Genomic DNA, 24,882 nt, shown 5'->3' with positions numbered 1-24,882 from the left:
GAACTAAAATTTCAAGATGGCAAAAGAGGCAAATTAGTAGTATCTTTCTTTCCATTATGAATGACAGGCTTCACCCACTCCCTCTCCACATCCTCTAGCGCTCCTGTCCAGAGCGAAGAGAAGGCAAAAGGCACTGACGAAGCAGCATAAGCAAGCTTTTATTGCTACGTAAGAATAGAGCAAGATAGCATTTTGCGCCCACATGTCTGGGACCAAACAGCTGAACAATTTTGGGTTCTTCTATTCATATAACACTGGTATATAATCACAGCCGTCATAGCCTAATAAATCAACTAATTAAACTGATAATCAATTGGATCCCTCAATTTCCCCCTTCTCCTGCCCATTCTTCACTGTCACATAAAGCACAAAAAGTTCAAAATAAAAACAAAAGACACAGAACCTTGTCGAGAGCACAAACAGAAGTTACAGAAGCAAGGGGAGAAATGAATCCCTTCAGCATGTATTTTTTTTTTCTTTTCGAAATTAGAGTTACGAAAGCAAACACGTAAACACAAACACAAGCCAATCAACTGGAAAGCTACAAAACAACTACAGAGACTATTTCAAAAGGATCAATGCCGTTTCTCCTCATCATTAAACCTGACATCTGTAAACACACCTCATAGCTTCAAAACACACAGACATACTATCACGTTGTTTCTTTAACTCTTTTAAAGCCAGAGAAAACTACAAACCTAGGCTGCACTAGCTTGAGTAATATGTCAGTCTGCCAAACAGGACACTCCTAGTTAAAATGGATAGCTACTAGTCTAAAATTTTCATAGACAAACACCTGCAAGCCCACGTTTCATGCATGGATCATATTGAAATGGAACCTGGAAAGCTGCTGTGGAATTGTTGATATAACCGGCCCATATCTCTGTAGACAAGCAACCATGAATCAGCCTTCACTCAGCATACATATAAAATCTAAGGGCATAGCTGTCCATTAATGGTCGGTTAATAAGAAATTTTAAAAAGCTGATGTCATCAAATTTTATATGACAATTTTAACCTTATCCACAATATTTTGTACATCTTTGTAAATTACAAATAAGAATGCACATTTTTTTTAAACTATCAATCACATTTTGGCACATGGTAATCTAAGGTGAGGTTCACCGCACTTGTTGAAACCCACTCCTTCTTCAACCTCCACAATCTCTATATATTAAGTTGTGGTGAGTTTTAATTGGATTAGAATTGGGTTGGGTGAAAGCAATGAGTTAGATTGGAATATGCATAACTATGAAGGGTGAAAACATTATTTTGTTATGTTTGTTAACCATTGTTACTGACAAGGGAGGAGTTTTATTTCAGAAACCTGAGGGGAGTCTTTGTAATTGTCTGAAATTTGAGGAGGGTTGGTTTAGTTTTCCCCATAAAATAAAACAAAAGATATCGGAGCCAAATCAATAGCCACACTCTTAATTTATGGCATGTCTACTCTGAAGTTTTAAACAGTCTAGAGAATTCGAAAAGTCACATTTCACATAATAATTCCTTCAGACTGATGTTTCCAATAAACCAATTTTTTAAGCCACATCTTATGTTCAGCACAGTATTCATGCCAGGGTTTTAAATATATATGTATCGGGATTTTGGAATTCCAATACTGATATTTACTGATATATTGGCCAATAGATGACTCTATGGGCTATACCGATATGTATCGTCAATACTGTTATTTAAAACCATGATTCATGCCCAACCCCATAAGGTGACCAATTATGGTTCCAAAATAAAGATGGAGAAAGAATAAAAATTGAAGCTTAAATGTGAACACACCTGAACATTATCATAGAGTTCAAACAGGGGAACGGCCAGCAGTTTCAAATTTTTGGGTACTGCGAAGTACTCTCTTTCAGACAAGTGAACAAGGAAAAGCTTCTTACACTCCTGCATTGAAAATTCCTCTTTAGGACAGCTGATTTCAAGAGAACTCAATCAGGGAGAAAACAAATTTATTCCATGTCTCACTGGGAAGTCCAAAGATCCTCTACTACCTTAGGCTTTGTGATATGTGGAGGGCAATAGGGGTACATTATAGTTTCAAAGTTTGGCCTCCACCAGATAGCCACACACTCGCCAATCTGCAACAAAATGTGACAAAATAAGCACAAATAAATCCCCACAATAATGCGTCCCTTCATGTTCCTTGTCAACATGAAAATCAAGCAGGGCAATACAATTCTTTCTTGATGATGGAAAAAGAGCAACTAGGATATCTCTGGAATCAGGAACACAGTTTTTTTGGTGAATCAGGAATACAGTTACTTCTCCTAGATGGAGAGCAACAAAGGAAAACAAGAACAAAAAATATAAATAAAAAGCTAATCAGCTGGAACATGGTGGATGCCCATTTTCTCAGGGATTAGCTTTTTTATCTTATAATTACCCCAATTAAAAAGGATGATAGTCAATCAGACCAACTTGGTATTTACTGTTTCCTTCCCAGTTGTTGAAAATTTAGCTAGAAGCTAATTTCTGCCTCCTCATTTAATAAATAATAACACACAAACTTGTGTCTAATTGGGATTTGAACCCAGACATCTCTCTTTAGGGGCGGGAGATACCACTCAAACTAACAGCTAATAGCAGCATATGCTCGATTATTAAAGGTAATGAAAGAACAAACCTGCCAATTCGGTTGCAATGAAGGAGAATTAGCACCAAGTTTGCTCGACAATTTCCTTTTCAAGCCTTCAATTTCTACAAAAAGTAGAAAGCAACATCCTAACATCTGTGAGAGAGAGAGAGAGAGAGAGAGAGAGAGAGAAGGCACACTATAAACTATATACCATTTTCTCCAGGCTTCAAACGGCCACCAGGAAGCTTGCAAAAGGTGTTTCCAATTTGCAAAAGAAGAATGTGAGGATGGTTATGCTCTTGCACCTGCACAAACCAAGCATTGAGAGCAAAATCAAGGTACTTATAAGTACACTAATCTCTAAACCCTAACTTATAACTGACAAGGATGCTTGGTGGTATTGGTGATAACTGATAATTGATTGGCTCGGTTTACATTTGAAACTAACAAATATCTAAATCACATCGTAAAATGCAAGAGTTGTCTTAGCTTAAATCAGGATTCATTATAATTTCTCCAAAATAAGCATACATACATTTAACGTGCGTAACATATCCATAATATGTAGTTGAAGACAAATCAACTCAAAAAAAGTTCATCAGTCCATGCCATATCGCCATGCTGCCCATTCAGCTGGAATTTTTCTTGTATTGAAACACAACATGTATTAACTTGACCAAAGAAAATTATTTTTTCTTGATTCTCATATGTATATAAAACAGAAGGTGGCATTAAAGTTAAGATTTGAATGCAGTGCACTGACCAGTAGGATTGCTTCAACGCTGGTCCTCATGCCTTCTTTCAAATAGCTGTAGATTGACCAAAAGATGTAGTTAGTTCACCATGCAATAACCAGAGAGAAATTAATCAAGCTACCAAAACTGGTAATCAATTTTGTAGTGATATTGATTAAGTGCCCGTTTGTTTGCGCAAGTTTGAATTAGCTAATTCAAAATCTGCAATTTTGTAAATGAGTTGATTCAACATCTGTTTAGACACCCAATGGAACAGGTTTTGAATTTCCCTATTGTTGATTAGGAAATTCCATATTTTAAAAGATAGAAACATTTAAAAACTGAAATTTAAATTAATGGGCTTTGAAGTTGTTCCATTTACATACAAATACACCTAATTATCTAGTTTCCAAACAAGCTATTTCCAAAGTGCTCAATCATATAAAAACTGAAAAAGGAAATTAATAGGATACACCTAATTATCTAGTTTCCAAATGAGCCATTTCCAAAGTGCCCAATACACATTTCCTGGTTCCGTCACATCTTACTAAAATAGTTCATATATCTCATTCTCATATACTATCAATCCCCCATTGGTTAACAGTGGGTTTGGCCATGTGAATATAAGCCTCTTGGGCACCTACTCTTGTAAACCGATTTTCAATGGTGAATTATATGCAAGGGGGTTGTATCATTTGGTACCACGTTGAGTATAAGATCAGATGGGTTGTGGCTTTGCGGTTTACCCAAAGGACAGCCTATAGACTGGATAAACATACCTGCTAAGGGTTTCTCCTTGACTCAAACTTACATCAAACTTAAATTAAGGTCAAAATCACTCAAAACACTCAACCCTATATCAAACTAAAATTTAGGCAAAAATCACTCAAAATGCCAACCAAACTGACATCAAAATTAAATTGAACTTAAATTAGGGTAAAAATCACTCAAAACACTTGACTCAAACCTATATCAAACTAAAATTTGGGCAAAAATCACTCAAAATACGAACCACTTCTTTGATCCAAACTCATAACAAATCTATATCAAACTAGAATTTGGGTAAAAATCACTCAAAACACAAACCAACTCATAGCAAATTGAGTTTTACTCAAATTTTCATCCAAATCAAAAGCCTCAATTGTTTATTCAAAATTTTCAAGGCTATTTTGTAGGATATCAAATTTACCACACAGTCATTAGTGAAGCTTCTACTCAAATTCTGAGTTTATCCATTTGAGTAATTCACTAAGGTGTTAATTACTATAGGCTACGATCCAGGATCATAACCTCTTCAAGTTGAGTTCTACCGAACTGTTTGCACAAAATAATAATATTAAACCCTAACTTCATTTGATATTTAAAAGAAGACTTACTTTAATTTCTTTTTAACTGCATGAAAACCGAAAATGAAATGAATTCATTTCTCCTGAGGCTCCATTTTGGAAGTAATTTTCTATTACTAAAGTTTCTCGGCAACCAAACGGAGTGATTCAGGGGAATTTTATGGGTCTAGAGTTCGAAATGAAAGTTGAATGAGTAATACGTACTTGAGTTTCATACGAGCGAGGCGATCTGCGACTGAAGTGTCTTTCTCCATCTTCGGTTCCTTCGTCCCGAAGGTGTAGCTCGAGAGAGGGTACGTGTTCACCACCGGCGATGTCACCATCTCTACCCCCTCTCTCTCTACTCTCTGTTCTTACACACTCTCTCTCTTCTCTGAAACAGCGATGATCAAACAGTTGTACCTTTCTGGAGTGTGAACTGGGATTCTAGTGAATGTACCATAATACCCCTCACAAGGTCAGCTAATTTACTAGGATATCCTTTTTTGCATTTTTATAAATCCGTTTTAAAATTCATTATTTTCGCTTATTTTTAAAAAAGTATATATATAAAAAGTGAAGAGGGTAATATGGTTATTTATAATATTTTTTGAATTAAAAATTCAACTCCACAAAGGGATTTGGGTTCCGATTGAGCTAATGACCTAATAATCAATAATTTTTAAATTACTTTTATAGCGATGTTTTGATATGATCATGAAATTTTTTATAAAATATAAAGTTATAGGTGTCAAAGGTGTACCAATTAAGGCCAAAACTTAATAAAAATATGGGATTGTCTGGGATACACTATTTTAGTATTTTTTTTTTCTTTTTATTTTCTTTGAGTCATATTACTTCTATGTCACATTATATTTTTTTCATAAAAAATTTAAAAAGTATATATATAACCCAAACAACATACGTTGATGAAGTGAATGAATAAATTACTTTTAAATCGAATTTGGAATTGGTCAATAAATGTAATCTTTACAACCTTAATCATACTAATTGAATTTGTATAAGTTTATTATATTAACTTGTGTCATATATCCTTGTGTCATATAAATTAACATTTAAAGTTATAATTGATAATATATTAATTCATGTGGAGATATGACATCTGGCTCAAAGATTTAAATTTAAAAAAAAAAAAACATAATTCATGAAATTGTTTAGTTAAAATGATAAATTATTATTGTGAATAACTCTTTTTCCTTTTCATTTTTATCCAACTATTGCTAGATCATTGTAGAAAAAGTCATCGACAATAACAATTGATGGTGATATAGACAAATAAACAGATATGTGGCTCAAAAACAAGTAAATGAATGACACGTGAATATATATGTAGATAGATAGATGACACTTTGACAGATAAATAAAATGGATAATGAACCTGTAGATGTATAAATAAATAGGAGTGGCTCTATATTTATATATAAATTTATTATCTTTTTATTACGTATGGTAAATACTCAACTATCATATTAATTTAAAATATATACACATAAGTTGTAAGCCTATACTTTTGTAATCATGTTATTGTATAGTGCTAGGATTAGTATAAACTATTCTTAGATTGTGAGAGGGAGATTTTACAATCTGGCTTTGGGCCGTGGTAATGGACGGGTTGAAAGTGGTCCGAGTGTGTGTTGGGCCAAGCTGGGCTGGGCCGTTCCAGAGCGAGTTTGCTCGGTTGAAATCTAGACCCGTTTGCCGAGATGATTCTCTGTTAGCCCGGTTTCTATTGTTCGCTTGTTTAGTTCGGCGAGTAAGGTCCTCCTTAGACCGGCCCAACCGAGTAGGAGCTCGGTCGTAACAGAGGGCAACTGAGCTCGGTCATAATAGATCTCGGCTAGGAGCACTGTTTGTCTCGTTAAGTAACACGGTCGAAGGAGGCTGGGTTAGTGCCGCCAGGCTGTCCATTCGCACCAATGCCGCTTGGCGGTTTGATTAGGTGGTGTTTAGCTGAATTTGCGTTGACACGTGGGAGAGCGTGATAGGAGAGCAAGTCCACGCGTCAAAGGGTAAATGGACGTAGAGGTGAGCGCAGAATGTATATAAACGTGACTGTGCCCCCTATGCTGAGGATGGAACATCATTTTTGTGAGAGAAACTTAACATTGATTGAGCTTCCTTCTCCCTCTCTCTCTCAGAGTGTGTGTTAACTTGAGTGTTGGAGGGGTTTTCCGGCAACACATCGCCGGGTAGCTCACCGCCGTTGTGTTTCAGGTTGATCGGATAGACACGGATCTTGGACGTAAGGAGTACGGACAACGACAAATATCTCCCCCCGTACAGATTGTAAACTATATTTTATTATTGTGAATGATGTCAAAGTTTTTACAAATCATAATTCAAAATCGATTTGAACCGCATTGGTTCAATTTAGCCTCTGTTTGGGAAGTGGGTTGGCTTTTTGGCTATTTTAGTCTGGGGCTAAAAAACCTGGTTTGGGAAGAGCTTTTGGGTTTTTTTGACTTTTTTTGTGAGAAATGAGTGTAATGATTATGGGTTGGATTTGATGTTTTGTTTTTTGTGACTAAAATAGTCTATTTTTATTTTTTGTGGCTATTTTAGCCCCTAACCCACCAAAACCAACTTCCCAAACTATGCCTTAGTTTGGTTTTAAGATTTCTATAATTTAATTTGACTTTGAAATTCATGAAACTATAAGTAATGATTTCATATTTAATTTATTTTTAAATCAAACTAATTCAAACTATATTCACCCTCTCTTAAAAATGGTGAGAAAGAGAAAAGTAAATTACATTTTGTCTCATTTATACTTGGCCATTTTTTACTTTAATCTTTCATGTTTTAATTTTTTTTCAATTTACTTTTAAATTAACTTATGTTCAAATTTAAATAAAAAATGTCACATTAAATGTCAGATGACATAAAAAAATATATTATTATATTACATTTTGTGTTTTTATTAAATATAGAGATTATATGTAATAAAATATTTTTTTTGTCATATTACTGTAAATGTGTTATTTACTATATAATTTTAGACATAAATTAACGTTTAAAGGGTGCTTTTGATGGAGGTCAATACGGTCATTTTGTTCATGCTTATATACCAGCCTCCCTGACCATGGCCGTCCCCGTCAAAGAGGGTTACGTAGTAGAGATTGTAGAGAGGGTGAGAAGAGAGAGAGAGAGAGAGAGAGAGAGAAGAGGGCTTCAGAGTATGGATGAAGGACCGAATTCTTCAACAGGATCATCGGAAAACAGTATAGTTGAGGAGGAACCAACCTCTTCAACAGCAGCCTCTACTGTAAAATTTCAAATTCAATCTCATTTCTCTCTTATTAATTCACGATTCGCTCGATTTCAGTGTGTGTGATTGTTTCTATTATTCTATGCATATACATATATATATGCACAAACACAGACGAATATGTGAAGATAAACTATGAAATTGCATAGTTAATAAACGTTGTTTAATTGGTTGATTGCTTATCAATTAGCTGCAACATATTCACTCTATTTTTTGTTTTCGATTTTTTTTTTTTTTTTTTTTGAGAAGAATATATACTAGTTGGAAATCTCTTTGTAAAATTACCACAAAAGTATGCATAGATGGTCTATATCAGTTATGTATATCCGTCTTCTAACGTGATCAGATTGAAGCAAATGAAAGGTTCCTCCTATAAGTGTTAAGCAAATAACCTTATTTAACTATTTGTCTTTTAAGTAAGTATTGCTTTGAGTTCTCAGTTCTTCATCCCGCCATTCCTGACCTTAGGAAGGAATACAGCAGCAGTAGTAGTAGTAGTTCCCATCTGGTCACTGGAAGAGAACCGTTCTGCTTTTGAATCCTATCAAATATTTCTATTTTTCCTTTGAATTACTCATATATATATATATATATATTGTATGAATTTCTTTTTGCACCGGAAACTATTCCAGAAACCGTCATCATAAAGCCGAATCACTCCTAAAATCAAGTTAAAGTTTACCCGCGATAGGAGAGGCAGTATCAGCACTTCCGAAAGTCTAAGCCTAATAATACCCTCGGTATGGTTCTCGGATTAATGGATTGTCCACTGGAGCTGAAGTTTCTACTTAAAGAAAGTTGGGCTTTCTATATAGGGTAGTTTTTTTTCCCCTTTTCCAGAGGCAAGACAAGTTAACTGATTGGTTTTCAGTTACAAACAATTAAACTCATACAAACTATATAATAGCATTTAATGATATATTATCCATTATGGGTTGGTGCGTACACATTGCTGTTGAAAAAATAATTTAGAAGTACGGGTATTGGTATTGATACGAAATGGGTATGTCTATATGGTAAAATCTTTAAAAACTAAGGTATGGGTGTGTCTGGATATGTTTGTAAAAAAAATAAAAATATATTTTTTTAATTTGGAGTCGAGTAATTCAAAAATTAGTTAAATGGTTTAGTTTGTTAAGATCCGACTTACAATTTACATTTAATGTCAAAAGTAAATGTATAAACTAAAAGTAGATGTCATTATATTAAATAACTTATAGACCATAACTTAATCATGCTAAACATAAATAATTTTTTTTTTTGAGGTATGGTTTGGGTATATACTAGCCTAGGTACGACAAAAATTAGGCGGAAAAAATTTGGGTACATGTTTTGTGTACCTAATATGTATGCAGAAATACCATACGGAGTACCAGTATCTGGTAAGATATGTTTGTCGAAGTACTTGCTTCATATATTGCGGGGGTAACCGACATTACTTATTTTATGTGATGCCCGTACTACAATAACATTCCTTTCCAACATAAGCTATTTGGGGAAATAAAAAAAATTAATTTTCAATGCTATGTACATGGTGAAACACATTCTCACCAACAACATGGACATATTTCTTTGTTTGAATTTTGAAGGGTACATGACACGTCTAGTGTTTACATATTTCTTGTCTTCCTTAGCATAACATTTTGTGTACATATCATTAATTGATTGACACTAATATGGTTACTTCTATTTCCTGATATCTGATGCTTTATTTCAGAATTTGGAAGAATCCGATGATGATCTCGATATCAGCAGTTATCCATTAAGGCAGGTTAGGGTTTAGTTTTTTATTTTTATAAACTACATATGCTACTGAAAAGAAGAAGAAGAAATAACCGAATACAATTGTACTGATTTCAGAGGGCAAATCCGCAAATGCGAAGGGAAAAAGTTCACATTGGTTGTGGAGCTGGGTTTGGGGGTGATAGGCCATTGGCAGCTCTCAAATTACTTCAGAGAGTTGACTTGAACTATATTGTCCTTGAATGCCTGGCGGAACGCACCCTTGCAGATCTGTACCATGCAGAGGAGGCTGGTGGCGAGGGTTATGATCCCCGTAGTATGTTGTTTCCATTACTCAATTTTCATTTTATTTCATTAAAGCATTGCTCGTACATATGCATATATTGTCTGATTTCCGAAAGAACCAAACTGGTTAAATTTATAGGTCTTCCAAGTGGAAACTAGTTTATGTCAAGACATCCTGTGACTTTTAAATTCTTAGTCTGAATATTTATATATATGCTTCCTCTCCGTAGCAATACTTGATATTAGTTTCCTTGAAGGTTTGGTTTTTACTTTACGTCAGGTAAATGATGGGTTCATTGGATTCATTTTGATACAAGAAGTCATTTTTGGTGTCTGGGATCAAATACTCATAGATTTGCTGTTTGCTTATTGGCTTCATATAGTTTAGAAAACATTGAAAAAAAACATTTCAGCTAAACATATACATACTCTTTCTAACAGCATATACCAAACAGGTGCCACTTCAGCTGTAGTATATGGGCATATTTTATAGTTATACGCAAAGTTTTAAAAGCGGTCGCAAAATGGTTACGTAACGGTTGTGGTAGTTACCGCCACCCGTTATGGCCGCTATAGCGGTGTGACGGAAATTTGTTAAAACCTATCACCTACTTCACCCACTAAACCTAACCCACTACACCACTACCACCTCACCTACTCCACTAAACCTAACCCACTACACCACTACTACCTCCACTTCACCTACTCCTTACCTACTACACACTCACCCTCTTCTATATATAGGAATCATGAATCATTGTAATTGATATCAATATAAATCAATTAATAATACAATTCACTATTTCTCTTTATACATCAATTTTTACATGGTATCAGAGCAAGGTTAAGCAATTCGTATTTTTCGCTTCACCGGCGGGCGGCAACCTTGCCTTGGCCGCCCGCCGGACCTCAACCTAATCCGTTAAAATTCTCTACACATACCTTCATTCTTCGTCACCTCCCTCGCCAACATCACTCTTTGCTGTTAGAACATTTACGCCATAGTACTCTGGATCAATATATCCAACTGTCCCAGCTGCTTTCATTGGTCTGTCATCTTGATCAGACTCGGGACCCATCAATGATGATCCAAAATGTTTTTCAAAGATCTGTATCACCGCTGTTAACGGCCACCAAACGCTAGATCCCATCGAGAACCTCCCGAAGCCACTCACCATCACAGATCTCTCTCCGGCTCTGATGCACGGCGCCGACCTCCGCGTCGCCTATCCGCGTCCGAACTGCGAAGCCATACCTTGCGACCAGTTCGAAGTCGCATTCCACGCCGTCGAGCTCTGGATCGCCGATCGCGCCGTCTTACCAGTCGAGAACTCCCTCGGCGGTAGCATCCACCGGAACTACGATCTCCTCCTCCGCCACCGACTCCACATCATCGGCGAAGTCCAGTCCCTCGTTGTCTGCCATGAGCATCTTGTCACGATCCGCTGCCTATAAGAGCTTGCAAGAGAAAGCATCAACGAAGCAAGAAAATAAAACCGACAATGACGATATGGCTGGGCCTGATTACTTCAACAGCATAAATTATGGTACAGGTGAAGATGAAGGTGAATATTCTGGTGGTTTTTGTATTGAGAGAAAGATTGATCTGACACCTTACATCAAGTGGTGGGGACCCAGCAAAAGCCGTCAATCAGACTCTCTCTTTGAGCAGTGATTGATTCTGTTTTTTATTTTTCTCTTCTTTTTTTAAAACAAACATCATCATCTCCTTTTACACTCTCTCTCCTCACTTTGCATCCACCGCCCCAAAAAAAAAAAAAAAAAAAAAAAAAAATCATCTCTCCTCCGTTTGATTTCCAACTCCATTATTTTTATTTCTTTTCTCTAAACCGCTTTCCTTATTTCCCCCATCTTTCATTTTTGATTTCAAATATATTTTTATTATTTCTTTTCTTTATTTTTCTTTCCCATTATTTTTAATCTTTTTCCAATTCCATTCATACCATATAGCTTTGCACACCAACCATATTTTATTCCTCTCCGGGATCAACCCCGATCACAATTTTACACCAAAAAAAAAAAAAAAAAAAAAAACAACGACCACACAAAACAAAACAAACCAAACAACCACATCCACAGGCGGGATTTTTCTTCTCTACTCTGCCGCCGGTCTTTTCTTCTTGCCTCCGTCCTGGGCGGCCCTTGCCGGTGTTGCCTCCGTATTTCCCACTCCACTGGGCATGATCACTACTCTCTGCTCCTCCACTGCAGAATATGGCAGACCTCCAAAACGGAACATCACGGTGGCCTTCCGCTTCAGCTCCTTATTTTCCGCCTTTAGCACACTTATCTCTGCTCGCGCATCCTGATACATGCGTTGGAGCAGAGCCAGCTGGGCGTTTAACTGCTGCACCTCATTTGTCCTACTCTGCAGCCGGTGCGACAGGTTTGTGACCGCCGCCATGGTCTCCACACATGACTTCAAAGTATACTGATTGGCCTCAATATCAGTTTGCACCGCCATTTTTTGCTCCACCGACCGCATCGGAAAGTTCAACGGAGCAAACTCCGAGGCGCTTGGTTGAGGTTCCAGTGCCACCGCACCAGTTATCTCTCTTGTTGACTCGTTGAGGTCGGGAAATAGAGTGAGCAGACCGCGGGAAGACGAAGCCATTTTTCTGGGCAACAGAGTGTTACAGAGTATCTTTCTCAGCAAAGGAAGAATTTTTCAGAGGTTTCTCTCAGTTTTTCTGTCTCAGCTTCTGCCTCAACCTCAGCCTCCGTCTTGGTTAAATAGCCGAGGCAGCCACACTTGACGCCAGACGACAAACGGGCGCGCCAGCCAAGGCACTCACGTGCCTCGCCATCATATCTGGCACGCCTTTTTATGGATTGGGCACGCCTTTTGATGGCACGCCTTTTGACAGATTGGGCACACCTTTTGAGGGTGCGACTTTTAGGGGTCCGACAAGACTCTGTAAATTGTCCCGACATTGATTCCGGTTAGCTCCTTCATGGGTCCGACAAGACTCTGTAAACTGTTCCGACATTGATTCCGGTTAGCTCCTTTATGGGTCCGACAAGACTCTGTAAACTGTCCCGACATTAATTTCGGTTAGTTCCTTTATGGGTCCGACAAGACTCTGTAAACTGTCCTGACATTGATTCCGGTTAGTTTCTACAAGGGTCCAGCAAGACTCTATAAACTGTCACAACAACTGTCACAACATTGTCTGCTACAACGGTCCGACATGACCCCATAAACTGTCTTCTACATCGGTCTGACACCGCCATTCAGTGTCCTCTACACCGTTATGACACCACCATACAGTGTCCTCTGCAACGTTATGACACCCCCATACAGTGTCCTCTACAACGTTATGACACCACCATCCAGTGTCTTCACCAACGGTCTGACACGACCATACAGTGTCTCCTATCCTCTTTTATTTTTATGTATTTTCTTGTTTTGTTACTCTCTCCAAACTCAAGTTGGTTAGTTCCTATCCCCCTTGAGTTTGCGGGGGGCTGTTAAAACCTATCACCTACTTCACCCACTAAACCTAACCCACTACACCACTACCACCTCACCTACTCCACTAAACCTAACCCACTACACCACTACTACCTCCACTTCACCTACTCCTTACCTACTACACACTCACCCTCTTCTATATATAGGAATCATGAATCATTGTAATTGATATCAATATAAATCAATTAATAATACAATTCTCTATTTCTCTTTATACATCAATTTTTACAAAATTCATATGAGTAACAGCCGTTTTGGTGTTATGTAGCGGTTGTAGCAGTACCGTAACGGCCGTAACGGTCCGTTACACACCGTTACACACCGTTATACACCTTTTTACAATATTCTGAATAGCTTCATTTTTTCAAAAAAAAAAAAAAAAAACCAAAAGTTTACAAAAAAAGAATAAATACTCAAGTGATCCAATCTCAAAGAAAAAAATCTTATATGAATTTTTTTCTTTATAATTTTTATTTCATTACATTAGCTTGTAAAATAAAAAGGGCAAATTACAAACACCCCCTCGAGATTTGGTAAAAATACAAATTCCCCCCTGAGGTTTGAGAAATTACAAATTACCCCCTGAGAGTCAAATTTTCATAACAAATTAGGAAAAATTAGGGGGGAATCTGTATGAAAATAAAAACCTCAGGGGGTAATTTGTTATGAAAATATAAACCTCAAGGGGCGGGATGTGATTTCTCAAACCTTAGGGGGAATCTGTATTTTCACCAAATCTCAAGGGAGTGTTTGTAATTTGCCCAAATAAAAACTATATAAATAGTGGTTGTATTTATTTTTATAATCATTTTATTTAATATTTAATTGAAAATATTTTTATTTTGTTATTGTAATCTATTGTCTAAAAAATGTCTTCAAAAAAAATAATAAAACTAGTAGCTCAAAAATAATTTTTGTTTATGGAACAATTTTTATTTTTATAATTATTTCATTTAATACTTAATTGTAAATAATTTTATTTGGTTACTATAAAGTGTTCTCTAAAAAATGCCTCAAAAATAATTTTTGTTTATGACACAAATTTTATTTATGGCACAATTTTTATTTTTATAATCATTTCATATAATAATTATGAATATTTTTTATTTAGTAAGTTTAGGTATTGGTCAAAAATAATTTGTAGATATTTAAAATCAATTATTCTTAAAGTCATTTACTATTGAAATAAAATGTAAAAACTCATTTTGTAGTGATTTGAAAATATAAAATATATTGGATCATACTTAAAAATTAACAAAAATTGATCAAAATCTATTTTAAATCCCAATAAATGTGATTCTGAAAAAAAAAATGCATATTGGTAAGTTTTTTTTAAATTGTGCTAAAAATAAAAAAACTCATGGTTCCGGTTACTACAATCGTTACGCTACGTCCTTTACACTCCGTAACCACAACCGTAACTGTGCCACCGCAACCGTTACAGGGACCGCAACCACTTTTCGATGTGAGTTGTCTTCAATGCTTCTTCTATTCTCTTAGCTTTTGAAATGAGTAGAACATGTCGATATACCATAGACATAAATTTTAACTTCTTCCACGTTTAATGCATGCATTAATCTTTGGGTTGTTTTCTGATACTTTTAATGGTTTTGCAGTTGCAGAGTGGATGCGTTTGCTCTTGCCTTTGGCTGTAGAGAAAGGAACTTGCATAATTACCAACATGGGTGCAAGTAAGCTGGGAATTTAAAAGTTGCTTAATGCTTTTAATTGGTGATCTGCTGTTAACACGCCCTTTTGCTTGTCTAAATAAGTATGGATATTTCTTTTTTTTTCCTTGGAAGTGAACTCGCTTGGTGCTCAGGAAAAAGTTTTACAAATAGCAAGCAGCCTAGGTATTAGCATTACTGTTGGTGTGGCCCATCAATTCGCTATCACAAAATCAGGTATTCACAGATATCCATCTCCCATTGAGTTGCATAATTTTTATTCAATCAAGGTCGCTAATCACACGTTTGGAATCGTTTTCATTTTTTGGTTTCAGTTATTAGGAAAAAAGAATCTGACATGGAAAACTGTTTGAGAAATTTTTTACGGGATATTCTTTCGAAATACTCAATGTTTTAGGAAACACTTTTAACTTAAATTTTGAATTTCTGAAACTTGTTTTCACACAAAAAGGGGGAGTGTTTTCGAACTTCTCGTTGTTTTGTTTTCAAAAACGTGATAAAGAAAACGATACCAAACAGGCCAATGCTTTTCATTTGGATATTTTGTGCCTTTTCTTTTTTGAAGGTAGAGTATTTTGCTTACCTCACAATCATCTCCATTTGATTCACATATTCAGCTCTGGATCCTTGCATAAGAGACGGTGTCAAGGATGGTGTAAGAATTTGCTACTATTAGGTTCACTTTTCATTTATGTGGTTTCAGTCTTAATATCTGCATTTACCTACACCTTTGAGTATTATTCCTTTCCTTTTCTGTGCTGCCATCACATTTCATGGGCATCCTGTATAGTGGGAGCAGTTAGTTTCTCCCACCCTTTCCTTTCCCCTTTTTTCTATAAAAAGTTGGGCTTGTCTTTTGTCTAATATATGCAGCAGATTAGCACTTATCTGGGAGCTTCTCCCATTGTCACATGTTTGGAGAAGTACAAGCCAAATGTTGTTATTACATCTCGGGTGGCTGATGCTTCCTTATTCTTAGCTCCAATGGTATGAAGTTTTATTTTTTCTCTTCATACTTTTCTTTTCTTGCCAAAAATCTATGTGCTTTTTATTTGTGAGAGTTCTTTGTTACGTTGATGCATTCCTCTAAATTTTGTTGGTTAATTGGTATTTTCCTGCCATGCTTATGCTGCTGTTTCTTGCATGTTATTTATATATATGTGCACATGTGTATGCTTTTGGGATCTACATATTTTGTTTTACCAGCAATTAACATACATGCGTGACATCAAGTATGCTTTTGAGTTGAAGTTAACATTAGGCACATCTGGATAATCCATCCACTATCCAAAAAATACGAGGATTACAAGATGTCTCTAGTTTATCTCCAAAACTTGCTGTATTACAAGCTTCAGTGTTGGGAACAAATTTTGATCCTTCACAATATTTTTGAACTTATTCAAGACTAGAATTATATCCATTTTGTTTCAACATTACTTCAATTCAGGAAAAAAAATTCAATCATCTCATTGTCCTATGATTAGGTCTACGAGCTAGGTTGGGACTGGGATGAGTTTGACTTGCTAGCCCAAGGGTCTTTGGCTGGCCACCTGCTAGAATGTGGTTGTCAACTTACAGGAGGATATTTTATGCATCCAGGTGGGCCTTTATCTTAGTTTTTTCTGAACTTTATAGTGGTATAACTGGGTGCCTGTAAAGATAGACGTGGGTTCTTCTATTTCCGCAACCACATTATCTCAATTCACAAACTTTTTTTTGGTTCGGATATCAACCTATGAACAAAATTGCATGGTTCAGAAATCAACTTCTGAGCAAGATCTTATGATTTGGCTATATCTTTGGTTCGGAAGTTGATTTCCGAACCATTGGGTTTCGTTGGAAGTTGATTTCCAAACCATTAGGTTTCTTCAGAAGTCAGCTTCTGAAAGAAAAATGGTGTGTGAACTGAGAGAAAGTTGTGTGTGTGGAAATAAAAGTCCCGGTAGAAGTGCAACTTTTTCTTTACTTTTCTTAAATTCTTATGGACAGATCATGGTATGTTGTTGAACATATTGTCATACTTGTTCTACTGTAGGAGATAAATACCGAGACATATCTTTCCCATGTCTCCTTGATTTGTCCCTTCCTTATGCTGAAGTGAGTTTTGATGGGAAAGTATGTGTAGCAAAGGCAGATGGCAGTGGTGGGGCTTTAAATTTTAGCACTTGTGCTGAACAACTCCTTTATGAGGTTGGGGATCCAGGCGCTTACATTACCCCAGATGTGGTGAGTTATCTCTGCATATTCATGCTCCCTGCTTAAACCACTTGATATTTTTGGAGGCAAAAAGAAAGAAAAAAACATAACTAATTTCAAAAAATTTCCACTTCAAGCAGATAGTAGATTTTCAAGACGTTACATTTCAACTGTTATCAAGCAGTAAAATTCTTTGTTCTGGAGCAAAGCCATCTGCTTCACTAGTACCTGATAAACTGTTGCTGTTGGTTCCAAAGGTAATTTATGTCATTTTTCAGTGAGACATGAATCAGAATTGAAGGGACAATTCCATGTCCATCTCTCCCCACTCCTGGCTTTCTTTCTCTCTGTTCGCCACTAATGCTTTCTGGTTGGCATAGTGGCACATAAGTACAGCTGAAATTTGTCTCTTAGAATGTTACCATGTACTCATGTTTTCTTTTCAATTAATTGCGTGGTCCAATATTCCAACACGCATGTTCATTTTCATGGTGCAAATGTTTCAATTGTCTGGCTAACTCAATGTGCATTATTTTATAACCAGGACTGCTTTTTAATTAGAATGTGTACGAACCAAAAATTCATCTGCATAGATTTATTATATTGGGATGTGTTTCACGTTGTTAGAGCATAGATTTATCATGATTGTCGTAGATGAATGACACTGCAACTGTACATTTGAATGAGAAAGATTGGTGGGAGATGGGCTATCATGAAATTTTATGTTTGTTTCATCTGAATGTACTCTCAACTATTCTTCATTTAAATATTCTTTTAATTATTTTGGAGCTAGGTCACCTAATCAGCGTAATAAGGGACCAGATTGCACTCTAGTGCACACAAATTAGCGAATTGGGTGAAGAAACGGGTCAGATCCGTATTTATTTATATTGAATTCAATCCTAACCAATCTCTGAGTGCCATATTCACACTTTTATTGGGCTAACACACACCGAATTCAATGTGTATGTACTGCTGTTATATTCATAGTAAGCCTTTTTAACATAAATGGGTAAAAAAGCAGCCTCACCGAGAATCGAACTTGAAACCTGAGAAAAGGTGTACTAACCTTCCACCATTAGGCTAACTTTCAATTTACATGACACTTGCTTGGTATTTTTCATTTAGTGCTTCAACAATATATTTTTCATGTTAGCAGCAATTATATTTACATTTTTACAAGGCAAGGCATTGGTGCATAAAACAGTACAAGTAAATAAACATATATTGATCAATTAAAATTTGTGTATATATACCTATGTTACCTGGAACATGGATTGTTTCGGTACGTGGAACGAGAATGGGAACGTGGTACGCCACATGTTCTAAAATGTGGTACGATAGAGGTAGACTTGTATATATTATACTTAAGAATTTATGGTCTAATTTTTTTTTTTTTAACTACTAGATATCCAATAAAATGTAATATTTTCTTTGAGCATTATGACCCATTTTTTGATTTTTTGTCTTTTCAAAACTTAACTCACATTAGATTTTAGTTCGTTATATTTGAATTTTTTCCTCCTAAGGTAACATTTAAGGACATATATTGAAAAAAACTTTTGGGATTGCTTTGGAATACTAAATTTATTGTTTTAGAATGGAAATGTACCATGTTTCGGAACGTGCGTACCAATACATAATTCGCTAGGGTATTAGCGTTTTCTGGTAACATAGATATATACGTTCTAACCTCTAGAGGCTTTCCTGTTCTTGAGTTATTTTTAGAAAGGATGTTTTTGTACTTTCTCTCCTGCTCCCAATCCGCATTTCTGTTACTTAGTTCTGGATTCTGGAGCAAGTTTTACTTCAACTATTTATTTATTTTTTGGATAAGGCTGGAGCAATTTGTGATGGGGAATAAGGTTCAAAGAACTCTTACAATTTGTTTTAGTTATATGTTTCTATCCCTTCCATGGACCATTGGTTGATGCAATGGTAAAACTGTCAAGCATGAGTACCCAGGCTTGAGTAATCAAACTGAAATTTAGGTCTGTACCTAGTCCACCCCTCGCAACATCCGACCAACATTTAGTCCTGGCCTTTTTCATATTTCAATTCGTTTCCACCTTGTGCTTTTAGAGCCCTCTTCTGACTATTAACTTTCTTGTCATTGGCTTCTTATATGTGATTTTCTTTTTTTGTTTGGACCCAACAATACGTGTCAGGTACCACAAACATGCATCAAAGCAATCATCCCTGTATTTATACCAGGCAGGGTGTTGGCCTAAAAGAGGACAGTTTTGAATCCATGAACGCCTCTTTCGAAGGCTTGGTGCTAGCCAACTCTTCTTACCCTTGGGTTATATGATTTTATTTATTATAAATTTCTCTTTTGATTAGTAAGAATTTGCTTTTACTTTACCCTGAGTAGCAGCTGTTGAATTCTCAAATGTATTATGCAGTTTGGCAGACCCTTTTTTTAATCCTCAAAATTAACTCAACCACTCTAGTTTAGCCTTAAATCTGTTTATTTAATCAGTACTCTAATAGTGAACTCTTATTTGGCGCAATTGTGAAAGTAAAATGTCAGAGAGCAAAAGATTGCTATTCTAAGGCCTTGTTTGGGAACAGGCTAGTTTAGTAACTTTTTGGCTATTTGGCTAAAATATGAGCTAAAAAAAACTAGTATGTTTGGGATGACTTTTTGGCTTTTTACGAAAAAATGTGCAAAAAGCAGAGAGAAAAGAGAATTTTTGACTTTTTGGTATGGGTTGTTGGCTTTTTAGCTAATTTAGTAACTTTTTGACTAAAAAGTTCGGTTGCCAAACGAGGCCTAAGTAAATTACTGGTAATAACATAGAGCAAATGCATTATCTATATAAAATATTACTCGTTTATCAAATGTGACAGTGGACTTTGATACCTTATAGGTTTTCTTTCACCTGTACTCTAGTCAACTCCTTAGAAGGCAGGGAACCATTTTGGTTACTGGTTTCTGCTCTGGATTTTCAACGTAAAAAGCCTATGGGACCATTATCCTCTCACCTGTGTCCCTCTCACTCATCATTTCCTTTTTATTTATTTATTTATTTATTAATTTAGCTTCATAGATACCCACTTAGTTTATTAATTATTGCAATCGCTGATAAAGAGCATATTTGTGGTGATTATTCAGAGTCAGTTTGTGTTCCTGTGATATTTAATTAAGTGATTTGATATTGTCATTGAGTGCTTATGCCAAACTAATTAATTTAATATCTATTTAGTGATGGTGAGATTATGTTCCTTTGTTCTAAATTAATTAATTTTGCTAGATATTAATTTCTGTCTGAGAGCATTATGTTCAACATTATAGCCAATCTCCTATTTCTGTTTGTGCTTATTGAATTTCTTTAATTGGTAATGTACCAGGACCGTGGATGGAGAGGCTGGGGAGAGATATCTTATGGGGGATATCAATGTGTAAAACGTGCTGAAGCTGCTGAATTTCTGGTAGATAATCTCATTGCCTTAATGTTATTCCTAGTTTTTTATGGCAATGGATATTTAATCATTGTTTAAATTTGTGGTGATAAATTAATCGTGATTCTCTATAAGTTGTAAACCTAAAGATGTAGGTGGGATTGGGATTGGATCACTAACAATGATGACAAAGGTGTTTTGCATTAATGGCTTTGGTAGTTTGCCATGGAGAGAGAGAGAGAGAACTTGTGGAGAGGGGTTGTAGATTGGAAGTATGACTGTGAAGATGAAGATTGGTGGTTGAAGGAAGTGAGGAGTATTTATAAGGTTGGACTTTAGAATCCATTAGACAAGAATTAATTGATTTCTACAGGATTTAGGTTTTCAAGTAGGGGTCTGGAAGAGAGTTGGTTAGGGTAAGATTTTGGAGTGAGGAATGTGTTTGGGGTAACTTTCACAATGGATCTTTATCATGGTTTTCAAGGATGTATGGTGGAGGATCACACATTTGAGAGAGAAGTGTGGCATCAAATGTTTTAGGGACATAATGACGCTATCCTTTGAAGGTGGTCTCAAATACTTGTTATCTCTCTCTCTCAAATTTTTTTTTACAATAATTTGTTTACAAGCTTAGAAAGAAGTTAATTTTCCATCTAATGTGGTATAGGTTCTTATGCTTCTATGTTGGCATATTTGTGCTATTATCCATGGTGGTTAAGGATTGTTTGACGATAGGCCATTTAATCAGTAGAGTTTGCGTAATGCCTATAACATGTTTAGCTCAGATATTTGTTTCGTATCTTATTAGGTAAGATCATGGATGGAAGAAGTGTACCCTGGTACTAACGACCGGATAATTTCTTATATAATTGGACTGGATAGCCTTAAAGCAACCGGCATTAACAACAGCACCACGTTGCGGATGTCTTGTGAAGATATTAGGCTACGGATGGATGGGCTATTTGAGCTTAAGGAACATGCAGTCCAATTCACAAAAGAGTTTACAGCTTTGTACACAAATGGACCAGCTGGCGGTGGTGGTATCAGGTCTTTTCCTTACTGTTTTTGCTTTCATTTTAATTTCTTAAATTGACTGTTTCCTGCTGATGAGTGATTTAAAATAGAGTAACTCTTAAGTGTACAGATGATTTTCACAAAATGTGACACAGATGTGAGACTAAGGGTGGATCCTACCCTTTATCTGTGTTCCATTATGTAAAAATCTTCTATATTCATGGCACAACGGTTTAAAATAGTGACTTTCTTAAGAGGAATTTCAATGGGCTAATCATTGTAAAGTATAGATAAACCAATTTTAACTCCAAGCAAAATTTTGTCTGACCAGTGTAAATTCTTTTGCTCTCTCTTTTTTTATTTTTATTATAAATTTTATATGAACTTGAATTCATGAGTGATAATTGCAATAAAATGTGAACACACAAATATTTCAATTCATATAAAAATAAATAAAAATTACAACATACATTGTAACTAATTTTTTTTTTACAGAGACATGGGAAATAAAATTACCAAAATCACCTTCTTTCTTCCCCTTCCTCCCTTCCCTCTCCCCTGTAATTCTATCCCTCCAGCAGCCCTGCTCCCACCCTGTCCAGTGCCAGCAGCCCCTCCCCCCATCACCGGCAGCCCCTCCTCCGCATCCCTAACCTCTCCCCCAATCTTTGCAACCCCTCACCTCCCTGGAAAAAAAATATATATATATATATTAATAAAAATGAATATTTTTCTCATTGGATATGAGAATTTGATGAATCGGACACTTGGACACGCATCACACCTGCACCAGTACCCATACCTGAGTCCATGTGACATAGATCAAGAATGGAGGCCGTTGGGTTATAGTTCAACCATAATTTGGGTTCTAATCCTCAAGAATTGATGTTCTTTTAATTGGACATCTTAAACTCATAATAGTTATTACTTGGCTTCGTATCTCATTTATGTGAAACCTTTAAGTTCTTTTTAGCTCATCTTTCTAAGCATTTATCTACATTTTCCCCATCTTTGTGATATTGTTCCTCCACTTCTCAAGGTTTTGAAGTAGTATCATCATTAATAACAATGGTTTCAGTTTTTTTTTTAAATAATTTTTTAATGAACAATTTGAAACAGCTGATCTCAGTGTCACTCAGATTAGATCTTTGTTGCTAAACAGATTTCTTATTATTCTCTTACTATTTCTGTTTGTGTTAAAAACTGCAGCACTGGACACAAGAAAGAGATTATTCTTGAAAAAGGATTTGTATGTCTCTCTCTCTCTCTCTCTCTCTCTCTCTCTCCATATGTATATATACATATATATCTGTGCAGCTATAAATTATTAATTCTGAAGAGGAAATGATCAGTCACATAAACTCATATTCAGTTATAAAAAGATGATGAATAACTTATTGTTTTTCATCCCCTTCCTTTTCCCCTTCTCGACTCCCTGGAAATTGTAATCTATTTCTAATATTGTGTTACAATTTTGAAACTGAACTTTGAACCACCCCTAGTTAGTGTTAGTTTTTATTGATTGGATTTGCTTTTAGTCAAACCTTTCATTAACAACACTTTCACTGTCATGAGTTTGGTCGTTCAGGTCGCGCGTGAACATGTTCACGTGCTCATTTCTTCGAAGCAAAGCAAAATAAGCAACTCAAATAATCAGGATGATGTATCAACAGCCCATTCTCGGCCCGAGCCAGTCTCATCAGCAATAAAAGAGGAAGCCAAATACAATAATTGCAGAGAGTTTCTATTAACAGGAATCAACTGCTCTCCTGCTCAGGCCGGCCAAAAGATTCCTCTTTACAACATAGCTCATAGCAGAGCCGGAGACAAAGGAAACGACTTGAACTTCTCGATTATCCCACATTTTCCACCAGATATCGAGAGGTTGAAGAAGATAATCACACGCAAATGGGTAAAAGAAGTTGTTTCGACTATTTTAAATCCATCCTCATTTCCTGACTCAGATGCTATCACTAAGAGAGACCAATGGGTCAACGAAAACGTTAAAGTGGAAATATATGAAGCCAGAGGAATTCATTCTTTGAATGTTGTGGTCCGGAACATTTTAGATGGTGGCGTAAACTGCTCTCGGAGAATTGACAGGCATGGGAAGACGATATCTGATGTCATTTTGTCCCAGCAGGTGGCGTTGCCTCCTTGAGCAGGTGTATTGTTTCTGCACATTGAATGCAGTTGACAATTGTACACAATTTAATGAAGACACTTTCATTATGAGTAGTTTCTGAGAACTTTTATGCGGTTTAAATTAAGGTGGTGTTTGATAATTGTTTTTTGGAGAACTTACTGATAAGTCTCATGTACCAAGTTCAAGATCCAGCTAATCTCAAAACAAAACACTTGTACCAATTAGTCCAATACATTTTTAATTGTTACCAAAAAATCTTTTTTTTTTTTTTTTTAATTTACAGACACTGTTCACATCTTACTACCGTCGGACTTCCATTTAACTGTCGCCGAAGGCTCACCGGAATGTCTAGAATATTGCCGGAAAAAAAAATTAAAAAATATGTTATGAAACTGTAAAATTTTACAGTTCTAAAGAATGTTATAAAACTGCAAATTTTACAGTTTTAAACCATGATTCATTCCAGCACCAAAAAAAAATTTTGAAATTGCAAAATTTTACAGTTTTCACCGCCTGTAACTAAAACTCGAAAACTACTTGTTCAGAATTCGAAAATTTTCTCTATTAGAACAGAAAAACAGAAGTGTATAGCAGAGAAAAAAAAAAGAGATCGAAGGAGAAAGGCGGATGTAGAGAGAGGATTATACTCCGACAACTATTTTTTGTTTAGATCTAGCCAAATCTGATGTAGATCTACTCAGGTCTGATAGATCTGAGTAGATCTACATCAGATCTAAGTAGATCCACTCATCTTCTTCGTCGGAAATATATATCTTCGCCGTCGGTGAGAGTGAAATCACGAGTTGATTTCGATAGTTGGCGGTTATCAGTGAACCCTGATCAATGGAGAAAGACATGAACACTTGTACCATCGTTTATGACGAAGACGGTGAGAGAAAAATGTAGAAAAAAAGAGAGAAGAAAACGTAAAAAGGGAGGAAAAAATCAGAGAGATGGAGGAAAGGACT

At 36.0% G+C, this 24,882-nt stretch overlaps 2 protein-coding genes across 3 annotated transcripts; one reads left to right on the top strand and one right to left on the bottom strand.

Moving 5' to 3' along the window:
• Positions 1-426: 426 nt before the first annotated feature.
• LOC114296696 (pre-mRNA cleavage factor Im 25 kDa subunit 2) lies at positions 427-5,285 on the bottom strand. The gene is made up of 7 exons (XM_028241023.2): positions 4,878-5,285; positions 3,357-3,402; positions 2,805-2,898; positions 2,642-2,715; positions 2,010-2,096; positions 1,792-1,902; positions 427-883 (listed from the first exon to the last, which is right to left on the bottom strand). Exons 1-7 carry the CDS (start codon positions 4,994-4,996, stop codon positions 812-814), a joined length of 603 nt encoding a protein of 200 aa, XP_028096824.1. The 5' UTR covers positions 4,997-5,285; the 3' UTR covers positions 427-811.
• A 2,437-nt stretch (positions 5,286-7,722) lies between these two features.
• On the top strand, positions 7,723-24,317 carry LOC114296724 (propionyl-CoA carboxylase). Of its 2 annotated transcripts, none has more exons than XM_028241046.2 (14): positions 7,723-7,938; positions 9,659-9,712; positions 9,802-10,000; positions 15,082-15,156; positions 15,268-15,369; positions 15,771-15,808; positions 16,030-16,140; positions 16,638-16,752; positions 17,189-17,379; positions 17,490-17,606; positions 20,704-20,784; positions 21,563-21,801; positions 22,978-23,017; positions 23,357-24,317. In XM_028241046.2, exons 1-14 carry the CDS (start codon positions 7,756-7,758, stop codon positions 23,927-23,929), a joined length of 2,118 nt encoding a protein of 705 aa, XP_028096847.2. In that variant the 5' UTR covers positions 7,723-7,755; the 3' UTR covers positions 23,930-24,317. The 2 variants fall into 2 exon arrangements, with proteins under 2 accessions (XP_028096847.2, XP_028096846.2); XM_028241045.2 differs by having other exon boundaries at positions 16,027-16,140.
• Positions 24,318-24,882: the final 565 nt, after the last annotated feature.

The sequence above is a fragment of the Camellia sinensis genome, chromosome 2, assembly GCF_055761805.1.
Source record: "Camellia sinensis isolate YWXY chromosome 2, ASM5576180v1, whole genome shotgun sequence".
In the NCBI taxonomy this organism is placed as follows: Eukaryota; Viridiplantae; Streptophyta; class Magnoliopsida; order Ericales; family Theaceae; genus Camellia; species Camellia sinensis.
Note: the sequence above shows the minus strand (reverse complement) of the source record. Positions and strands in the feature narration are given on the sequence as shown.